The sequence below is a fragment of the Pipistrellus kuhlii genome, unplaced genomic scaffold (genome assembly GCF_014108245.1).
Source record: "Pipistrellus kuhlii isolate mPipKuh1 unplaced genomic scaffold, mPipKuh1.p scaffold_m20_p_110, whole genome shotgun sequence".
Taxonomy (NCBI): domain Eukaryota; kingdom Metazoa; phylum Chordata; class Mammalia; order Chiroptera; family Vespertilionidae; genus Pipistrellus; species Pipistrellus kuhlii.
Genome location: NW_023425417.1, coordinates 428786 through 438744, shown reverse-complemented (window position 1 = coordinate 438744; position 9959 = coordinate 428786). Strand labels below are relative to the sequence as shown.

At 69.5% G+C, this 9959-nt stretch overlaps 2 protein-coding genes across 4 annotated transcripts in view; both read left to right on the top strand.

The window, feature by feature from the left end:
• The window catches only part of MARK3 (microtubule affinity regulating kinase 3), a 99125-nt gene extending 91426 nt beyond the window's left edge, over positions 1 to 7699 (top strand). The window contains exon 19 of the mRNA XM_045579662.1: positions 7646 to 7699. The gene's annotated coding sequence lies outside the window, so the exon portion shown is untranslated. The remainder of the gene's footprint in view (positions 1 to 7645) is intronic.
• TRMT61A (tRNA methyltransferase 61A) lies at positions 2533 to 9040 on the top strand. Of its 3 annotated transcripts, none has more exons than XM_036432469.2 (5): positions 2533 to 2755; positions 3306 to 3664; positions 6237 to 6503; positions 8100 to 8369; positions 8660 to 9040. In XM_036432469.2, exons 2-4 carry the CDS (start codon positions 3334 to 3336, stop codon positions 8357 to 8359), a joined length of 858 nt encoding a protein of 285 aa, XP_036288362.1. In that variant the 5' UTR covers positions 2533 to 2755; positions 3306 to 3333; the 3' UTR covers positions 8360 to 8369; positions 8660 to 9040. The 3 variants fall into 3 exon arrangements, with proteins under 3 accessions (XP_036288362.1, XP_045435624.1, XP_045435623.1); XM_045579668.1 differs by having other exon boundaries at positions 8100 to 8376; positions 8674 to 9040; XM_045579667.1 differs by having other exon boundaries at positions 8100 to 9040.
• Positions 9041 to 9959: the final 919 nt, after the last annotated feature.

Here is a 9959-nt window from a genome sequence, read left to right as displayed (position 1 = left end):
CCCACAGAGCTTTTGTGTTTGGGTGCTGGCGTTTTGTGAGGCTCAAACAAGCCATTGTACGGGGCAGGCGGGCAGGCGGGCTGGACAGCAGGTGTCCCTTAAGCTGGGGTTCCTGCAGCCCCTTCCCCCGTTTCAGAAATATCTGCAGCTGCCTCCGCCTCCGGAGGCCTGACCGGCTCAAGTTCCTGTTTCTAGAAACCAGAGCTGCTGGCCCTGGAGGCTGGCTTGGAGTGTGTGTGTGTGGGGGGGGGGGGGGGGAGTGCTCAGGGCTTCCTCTTTGTCTCAGCCTCTGCAGGAGCTCTGCAGGCCCCCTCCCCCACCCTCAGGCCGCCCAGGGCTGGCCACTTTGGGGGTGGGGAGAGGGAAGGACTCCCTGCACAGGCAAGCTCTGCTTGGACAGGGAGCCCAGCCGGGACCGCCCTGTGGGCTCAGCACCCTCAGCCTTTGGGGCTGGGTCTTCTGTCCAGTTTGCACATAAGCAGAGGGGAGGTCCCAGGTGGGGGATAGAGGGCGGGCAGTCCCTCCTACCTGGAGTGGCCCACCCTGGGCTGGACTCGGACTGATGCAAGGGGTCAGCAGCCGGGGCAGGGGCAGGGGCAGGGAACTTTGCAGCCTTTAGACCCAATGCCAAGGTGAGGGCGGCCCCACACCGGTGGGCTGCTTGGGGCCTGGTGGTCGCGGACCAGGGCAGCAGGGGACGGGTGGAGGAGCCCCTGGCTGACCTAGCCCCCACCTGGGCTCTCCTCGCTCCCCAGGGCCCACAGGAGCCGGTTGAGTGGCGTCTGGGAGGAGCAGGTGACATCACCTGGCCCGGATCCAGTGTGGGCTCCTCAGAAATCACACCTGGTTAGCCCAGCCCGGGAGGGGGAGGCAGCCTCCAGGGAGGGACTGCAAGCAGGCAGGGGCGGGCCAGGTGCAAGGACCAGCTGGGCACCCGTCATCTTTGGAGCCCGGGTCAGAGCGGCCAGGGCAGCAGTTGCTTCCTCCTCGCGCCCAGCCTCAGCTCTGCGGACCTGGAGGAAGCCGGCTGTCTCAGGGGAGGCAGGGCTGCCAAGGAGCCAGGCACAGTGGGCGGCCGGGCCGGGCCGGGCTGGTCAGAGGAGGGACCTCGCCTCACCTGTCCCGGCCAGGACGTGGACGGAGCAGCTTCCCTGTGTGCATGCTCAGCTTCTCCCTCTCCTCCAGGGCTTCCTGCCTGCCTCTTCCCACCTTTCTCCAGACCTGTCGTCAGTTCTCTGCAGCCACGTTTACTGGCTTTAAATTCCAACTTCCTCTCCCCGTCTGTGAAATGGTCCCTCCCTCCTGCACAGACTCTGGCCCGGGAAGGCGCCAACCTGATCTGGGGCATCAGCTGGGTGGGGGGAGGGGCGGAGGCCGGTGCTTGAGGACTCGGGCTGAGCGCCTGGTGGCTCAGATGGAGCAGATGGGAAGGCGGACTGCAGGAGGGGCAGCCGGGAACGGCCACGGCAGTGGGAGAGGGACCACGAGAAACACCCAGGCCTAATTTAGGCGGAGCAGGCGCCCAGCCGGGGCTCCCCACCACACGGAGGCTGGGGAAGAGGAACTCGGAGGAGAAGTGGAAAATCCAGCTCTCTCCGGGGAGCAATCAGGGAGTGACTCAGGCGGTGCAAAGGCGTCAGGCAGTCACTGGAACAGGGTGGGCCGCGGTGCGCGGGGCGGGCTCAATGTTGAGAGCAGGAGGCAGGGAGGCCATGAAGCAGCCACACAGGCTGCTAGTGGCCAGAGTGCTAGCCCCTCCGGGACATGAGCCCACAGAGTGGAGGCCACCCACAGCCCCTCACCTTCTTATCCCTGAGGATCCCAGACCTGGGTTCCCACCGTGGACTGCGGGGGCCACCGACTGGCCAGTCCCGGCCCCAGAGGAGGGAGAGTTCAGAGAGCCCCACGGGGTGGCAAGGCTGTGTGGAGGGGCTGGCTCTCCTGGGCACTCCCATTTTGCCAGGCTAGACCAGCCGCGCCCAGAAGTGTGGCCTCAGGTAGGGCCTAGGCTAAGCCCCATCCCTAACTAGCCCCTCCAGCCGCTGGGCTAACGGGACAAGCCCTGCTCGCGGGAGCTGAGCGCTGGCACGCACGCAGTCCGCGGCTCCGGCCCGCCTCCCCCGCAGGAGGAACCGGTTCTGAGTCAGCCGGCGAGGCACAAGCCTGCGCCTTCCCGGTCCGCCCCTCCCCCCGGCCCTGGCTCGGGCCGCTGGCACGGTCCCCACTGAGTCCAAAGTGAGCCGGTCCACCCAGCTCTCGCTGCACCCGGGTCTCGGGGGGCCCAGGCCCCTCCCTGGCTCCCTCCCAGGTCTGCACTCCGAGGGCGGGGCCGGCGGGGAGCGGGCCTGGGCGGCGGCCTCCGCTGCACCCTGCCAGACCCCTGCACCCTGGCTGACCCCGCGGAGCCTTCCCTCCGGCCTGCGATTGCATTTTCCGGAATGCACCCGGGCCCAGGCAGGGGCAGGGTGTTCCCCGCGGTGACCACATGTCCGGGCCCCGTGTCCTCCCAGGGGCGGCCTCGGGTCGGGGTGGCGGCCGCTGGGACCGTGGGACTCCGGCCGGCCCCCCACGGCCGTGTAAACACAGGAATCACACCCCGGGGAGCCGCGGGCGGGAGCGTGCACGTGCCCAGGCCCCGCGGCGACGGCCGGCGCCGTGACGTCATCGGCAGGCGCCGCGCGCCAGGCTGCAGCCGGAAGTGCCGCGGCCCCGACCCACGTGCGCACCCTCCCTCAGCCCGGCGAGCGGGGCGTCGGTGAGAGTCCGCGGGGCCGTGCGCGGGCGGGGGTCGGTCCGGGGTCCCGCGCGCCCCTCAGGCTCCGTGGTGCCGCCCAGACCGGTGCGGGCCCGGCCGCTGCTGCGTCCTCCGCTGGCGGGGCCCTCGCTCCCCGCGTCCCTCGGCCCCCGCCCGCCCTTCGGCCCCGGAGCCCGCCCCGGAGGCTGGGGGAGGGGTCCGCCCCGGAGGCTGGGGGAGGGGCCCGCCCCGGAGGCTGGGGGAGGGGCCCGCCCCGGAGGCTGGGGGAGGGGTCCGCCCCGGAGGCTGGGGGAGGGTCCGCAGCGTCCAGCCTCCCCTCTCACCGGGGTGCGCGCCCGGCTCCTGGCAGAGCGTGAAAAGAGGGTTCGGGCCTGACTCGGTGGGGATCCTCTCAGAGTCTGCTTTGGGCCGGTGGCTGCCGCCTCACACCCCAGGCCCAGAAGGCTTCATGTCGGCCAGGGTGGCGCTGCCCCTCCCCGTGGCGGGGGGCCTGGGGTCACCACGCACATCCTGGCGCCTGTACACGCTGACGCCCCCGCCCCTCTTCCAGGTCCCTGGCCCCGCCGCAGAGCCGCACCATGAGCTTCGTGGGGTATGAGGAGCTGATCAAAGAGGGGGACACCGCCATCCTGTCCCTGGGCCACGGGGCGATGGTGGCGGTGAGCGTGCAGCGCGGGGCCCAGACCCAGACCCGGCACGGCGTCCTGCGGCACTCGGTGGACCTCATCGGCCGCCCCTTCGGCTCCAAGGTGACCTGCGGCCGAGGGGGCTGGGTGTACGTGCTGCACCCCACGCCTGAGCTCTGGACCCTGAACCTGCCCCACCGCACCCAGATCCTCTACTCCACCGACATCGCCCTGCTCACCATGATGCTGGAGCTTCGGCCGGGCTCCGTGGTCTGCGAGTCTGGTGAGTCCATTTGCAAAGCTCCCCTGAGAAGTGACAGGAGGTGGAGGGCAGACAGTGACCGCGTGCCCTTCCTGAGGCAGGCATGGCTACTTGACCTCTGTTTTTAGGAAATCTACTTTTATTGATTTCAGAGGGAGAGGGAGAGGGAGAGAGAGAAACATCAATGATGAGAATCATTGAGCGGCTGCCTCCTGCACGCCCCGACTGGGGATGGATCCCACAACCCAGGCATGTGCCCTGACCAGAAATTGAACCATGACCTTCGGGTTCATAAATCAACACTCAACCACTGAGTCATACCAGCCAGGCTTGACTTCTATTTGAATAGGACTGTGGTCGGCAAACTGCGGCTCGAGAGCCACATGCAGCTCTTTGGCCCCTTGAGTGTGGCTCTTCCACAAAATACCATGGCCTGGGCAAGTCTGTTTTGAAGAAGTGGCGTTAGAAGAAGTTTAAGAAATTTGGCTCTGAAATTTCATTCGTTGACCTGCTGATATTTGGCTCTGCTGACTGAGTTTGCCAACCACTGGCCTAGGACATTTCTGGGGAGCTGCCTGCAGGGAGTGAGGGCAGAAGCAGGGAGGTCAGTCAGGAGGCTGGTGCTGTACTCTGAGTGGGAGTTGATGGGACTAGAGCAAGCATGGAGGGAGGGGGCAGGCAGAGGCCCACAGTGCCCTGGTGCTGGCCAGGGTACTGACCGCCGTTCCCTAGCCCTGTGCTGACAGGCGGAGGGCGGCGGCCCAGGCCCAGGCTGAGGCGCTCTTCCTGGAGGGCGGCCAGGGCTTCTAGAGACGCTGGTGGCAGGTGGGGAACCCGCCCCCGGCACACTGCCCAGGCACCATGGACCTGAGCCCAGGAGCCGGGTGCAGGCACAGGGCTGAGGCCAGCTGTTTGCAGGCCTTTCACACACAGACACGCCCAGGGGCGCTGGACCGGCCTGGGGTGGAGCCTGAAGCCTGCACCGGGGGCCTGGGTCCCAGCAGGCTCCCTGTGGGCTGGGACACTGGGTGGGGGGTCATGAGAGGCCCTGGTGCCCCTGCTGCCAGCTGACTGAGGGCCTCAGGCCATCCTGTTCCTCTCTGGGCCTCAGTTTCCCACACGGACAATTGGATGGTCCCTGCGCAGCCAGACGCGTTGAAATGGGAAGAGTCAGAGGCAGGCTGGGCTCTGGGTCACGGAGTGGGTGGGATGGGCAGAGGCAGCGCCCAGCACGAGGCACGTGGGTGCCGGGGCAGGCGCGCAGGCGGACTCGGGGGTCAGCCCCGCTGCCCCCGGCCGGGCCTCGCTGCTCTCGGGAAAGAGGGCCGGTCCGAGGCCGCTCGGGGCTCCCCTGGTCTGGCTCCCCTCCGAGGACCTGGAGGCACCGCCGTGGCCCACAGACCAGGCCCTGCCTCTCAGGGACCGTGGTCGGGTCGCGGCACCAGGGCAGCGCGTTGACGGCTGAGCTTGTAAGACGGGCTGCGTGTTTGAAGGCCACTCAGAGGGGTCCCTCCAGGCAGCCGACCTCTGCAGCAGCGACAGTGAGTTGGAGAGGGTCACCCTGGGGAGAGGGTCCCCCGGGGGAGGGTCACCCTGGGGGCGGGGGGCCCAGTGAGAGGCAGCACAGAGACCAGCCTGGCAGGAGCAAGAAATGAGGTGGGGGGGCAGCACACAGAGCGTCAGTGGCAGTCGACTCCACCCTGCGTGGAAGGGGTGCGCGGCCAGTTTGTACAGTCACCCAGCGCCCCTGCCGGTGCTGGCCGGTTGCAGGCAGCCCGGCTGGTGGCTGTCGCTGAGCCCGGAGGAATGGGCCTCGGCGGGCAGGTGGGGACAGGACCAGCGGTGGTCCTGGTCGGGGAGAGACGAGGAAGGCGGGACAGGCGTGCGGGGCAGGCGAGCGGGACAGGCGGTCCAGGCGGATCAGATTTGGGGGAGGGAGCAGTGGGTGTGGTGGCTGGGTTGTGGAAGGCTTGGCAGGGAGTGGACTCGGTGTGGGATCCGGCCCAGCTTCGCACTATCAGTTTGGGTGTAGCCGGAGGTGGCTGGCGAGTGTGCGATAGACGCTAGATGCCAGGCCGGAGTGGGGTGCGGGGCCGTGCTACAGGGTGTTGTCATCAAGTAGTGGCACCTGAACCCAGGGGGCGAGGGGTGTTGGGGGTGGGGACAGAGGCCCAGCTGGCGCTGCAGGAAGTCGGGCAGTGGTGGCCTGTGTGGTGGCCACGCTGGGAGGCGGTGCCCGGCGGGGAGGGGAGCCGTGGTGAGTTGGTGTCGGGACTCTGAGAGGCGGAAGGATGGGCCCTCCTGGTGAGCCTGGAGCTCCGGGTACGGACCGGCCACGTGTGGAAGGCGATGGGACAGACCCAGGCCGCCCTGTCTGCTCTGCCCCAGCCCCTCCCAGCACGCGGCCCCCGGGGCTGGCCAGCGGGTTTGATCCTGTGCTGACCCCTCCCCCAGCCAGGGTCAGAGGGCAGCAGGACTGACAGGCAGGCAGCTCCCGAGGGATGCCCGCTGGTGCCCGGGCCAGCTGGCTTTGGGGCCTCTGTGGGTCTCCCGGGTGGACCCGGCCGTCCCCCTGACACCTGCTGTCCCGCAGGCACGGGCAGCGGCTCTGTGTCCCACGCCATCATCCGCACCGTGGCACCCACGGGCCACCTGCACACGGTGGAGTTCCACCAGCAGCGGGCGGAGAAGGCGCGGGAGGAGTTCCGGGAGCACCGCCTGAGCCGCTGGGTGACCGTGCGCAACCAGGACGTGTGCCGCAGCGGCTTCGGCGTGAGCCACGTGGCCGACGCCGTCTTCCTGGACATCCCGTCGCCGTGGGAGGCCGTGGGCCACGCCTGGGACGCCCTCAAGGTGGAAGGTGCGTGGGGTGCTGGGAGCGGTCCGCTGGGGGCTCGCTCTGGGCCCGGAGAGGTCAGAGGTCAGCAGGCCACACCGCAGGGCGGGATGGCCTCGGAGGTCGCCTGGCCGCAGGGTGGGGGTGAGGGTGGGGGTGGCAGACTCAGGCCGGTGAGCACGGGCTCCACTGGGTGCCCGCCTGGGGAGGGGCTGCCTCAGCCCCTGCAGAGTGTGGCAGCCCTGCCTGAGGGGGACCTGCACCACGACCCCTGACCCCAGCAGTTCCCTGCGGAGTCAGAGCTGCGCCTCCCCCAGCCAGAGCCAGGCGTCTGGTCCCTTTTAGGGAAGAAGCCGGCATGGAGGCGGAAGTGGGCGCCTAGCCAGGGAGGCGCTGGCTGGGCCCTGGGTTTTTCCCTTTTCTGGAGAGGGAGCGGCCAGGGCAGCGCCCCTCCCTCCCGCCGCTGAGCCTGCGCTGCAGGGAGGGCTGCTCCTCGGAAAGCACGGCCCCCGGCAGGGTGCTGGCCCCGGGGGAGGGTGCTGGTCCCCGGGGGGGGGGGGGGGGTGCTGGCCCCCGGGGGAGGGCGGCAGTGGCCCCTGCCCGCTGGCTCAGGCTCACCCTGGACCCCAGGTGCTCTGCCCAGGTGGCCTGGGGCCGGGAGTGGGACAGCCCTGGTTCCCCTGGCTCTGCCCTCCCAGCTTCGCCTCAGCACCAGCGCCTCACCCTGGTCTCCATCCGCTCCAGGGCCCCGGGGGGTCCAGGCCGCCGTCCGGGGAGGCCAGAGCGGGCGCCACGCCATCTGCTGCTCCTTTAATTCCTCGGCTCTTTGTTCTGGGCCCGGAGGCGCTCTGGCCCTTTTCCGGCTCACCTGCCCGCGGGAGCCTGTCCAGCCACGTGTGGCCCCGCCGTCCTGGCCCCGGGCTCGTTGCCTCTGGAAGCTCCCCCTCCCCGCGCCTCAGGGGCCTCAGTGTCTCTGGCAGTGAGCACGGGGCCGGGCTCCTCTTGGTGATCCTGCATGTGTCCCGGTTCGGGTATGGAGGGTGACCAGGCCACACCCCTCCCCCACCCTGGCTTCCAGAACCTTCCCTGCAGCACTGGGACCGGGCAGGCTGAGGGCACTGCAGGAACCCCACCCCAGCCCCTCATCCTCGCTGCCTGCCCTGTGCAGAGGAGGTGCCTCCAGTTCCTGGGAGCTGGGATGGCCTCTGGCCTCCTGGGACCCAGTGCCTCACCCGTTCGGGCTGTGTGGTTAGGGCTGTCCCAGTATGATTAGGAATGTCTGCATAGGGCTGTAAGGTGAGAGCTGTGTGGGTAGGGATGTCTGGTTAGGGCTGTGTGGTTAGGGCCAGCTGGTTAGAGCTGTGCTGGGCCAAATGAGCTGGCAGCTGGGATGCCAAGGCCCTACCTAACTCCCTACCCAGCCTTTGCCCTGCCCCTGACCCCAGCTCTTCGTGGCCTGAGCCCAGGGCCAGCCTCGGGGCACCCACCCTGCTGGCTCACACGGGTTTGTCGGTCAGCGCCCACTCCCGAGGGCTGGGTAGCGGCTTGCCCTGCAGAGGCCGAGGGGGGCGGGGTGGGAGAAAGGGGGCCCCTGCCCTCTGACCCGTGTCCTCCCCGCAGGTGGGCGCTTCTGCTCCTTCTCGCCGTGCATCGAGCAGGTGCAGCGCACGTGCCAGGCGCTGGCGGCGCGCGGCTTCTCGGAGCTGAGCACCGTGGAGGTGCTGCCGCAGGTGTACAACGTGCGCACCGTCAGCCTGCCCCCGCCCGACCTGGGCGCCGGCCCCGCGCCCGACGCCGGCCCCTTCCGCAGCGGCGCGCCCATGAAGGAGGCGGTGGGCCACACCGGCTACCTGACCTTCGCCACCAAGACCCCCGACTAGCGGGCTGCCCGGAGGCCGCCTGACCTTCGCCACCAGGACCCCGGACTAGCGGGCTGCCCGGAGGCCGCCTGACCTTCGCCACCAGGACCCCGGACTAGCGGGCTGCCCGGAGGCCGCCTGACCTTCGCCACCAGGACCCCGGACTAGCGGGCTGCCCGGAGGCCGCCTGACCTTCGCCACCAGGACCCCGGACTAGCGGGCTGCCCGGAGGCCGCCTGACCTTCGCCACCAGGACCCCGGACTAGCGGGCTGCCCGGAGGCCGCCTGACCTTCGCCACCAGGACCCCGGACTAGCGGGCTGCCTGGAGGCCCAGAGCCGTGGCTGGGCCAGCAGTGAGGCTCGCTGCCGCCTTATATGGCCGGGCGCCTGCTGGGCCTGTTCAGACAGATGGTGGGGTGGGGCCTCCTGCTGCCTGGGGGCCTGGGGGAGGGGCCGCCCTGCCCAGTGTCCCTGTAGAGCCTCACTGCCACAGGGACACTGGGCTCCTTGGGTCCGAGCCCAGGGATGCGGGTGGTGGCCCCAGGCGGGGAAGAAGGTGGGGGAGCAAAGGCTGAAGGAGGGGCCAGGGGACTCCCGAGGCCGGGCTGCCCATGAGGCCTGTGGGAACCTCAGCCCTCCCCTGGCCCCTGCCCCCTCCCCAGCGCTGGTGGGCCAGGCTGGCCCAGCCACAGGGTGCTGCACCCTCCGCGGCAGGCCCCCCCCCCCGCCCCGCCCCCTGTGCCTGCCGGGAGCTGCCTGCCTTCCTCCAGTGGGCGGGCCTTTGCCCCCAGCCAAGCTCAGCCCCTGGAGCCCTTGTTCCTAACCCAGGGTTTCTCCGGGGGCGGGGCCAGCAGGGAGTGCACCAGGATGGAGGGCCGGAGGGCCGGACACCGGGGCGGGGCACATGTCACCTGCCTGGCCTGCTTCCAGCTCTGGGTGTGGCTGCATCCCTGCCCTGCATATGGGCCTGGCACTGTGCACAGGACCACCTGGTGGAGAATAAACCCCCCCTGGCTGCACACTGAGTCCGTGTCCTGGAGGCTGGACCCCGCCCCACACCACGCCCAGGCTGGACCGCAGCACGCACCCGCCCGGCCTGATGCTTCCTGTTCCCAGCGGGCACCACGGTCTTGGACGACGGGACAAAGGCCGAGTGTGTGCCACCCCCACTGGCTGCCAAAGGGCCACTTGTCCCCGGGACGGGAGGGGGAGGGGAGAGCATGTCCGCCTGTGTCCCAGAGCTCGGACCCCCCCAGACCCCCTGCCTCTCACTCAGATGTCTGGTGCCTCGTGCTTCCTGAAGGCCCCCAGACCTGCCATCCGGCCTGAGCCATCCCAGGTTCTGTGGGTCCTTCCGCCAGGAGGACCAGCTTCCTAGTGTCTGTCCATAGGCTGCTGGCTTCCCCGCTCCCACACACCGTGCAGCCTCCGCTAGACCTTGGGCCCTCGGGGTCCTTGGAGCCAGCACCTTCCCCAGGGGCTTAGCGCGTTTCCAGGACTGGCCTGGCCTCAGACCAGATGCCCGCCGGGGACAGGAGGGCTGAGGGCTTCCCCTGGCCGTGGGGCAGGGCCCGCTGCTGGGCTCCGGCCGACTCCTGTGCGCCTGCAAGGCTCTCCCCT

Coding starts and splice junctions, on each gene's coding strand:
- TRMT61A (XM_036432469.2), top strand. CDS start 3,334: ATGAGCTTCGTGGGGTATGAGGAGCTGATCAAAGAGGGGGACACCGCC. Junction 3,665..6,236: donor CTCCGTGGTCTGCGAGTCTG/GTGAGTCCATTT, acceptor GCTGTCCCGCAG/GCACGGGCAGCGGCTCTGTG. Junction 6,504..8,099: donor GGACGCCCTCAAGGTGGAAG/GTGCGTGGGGTG, acceptor TCCTCCCCGCAG/GTGGGCGCTTCTGCTCCTTC.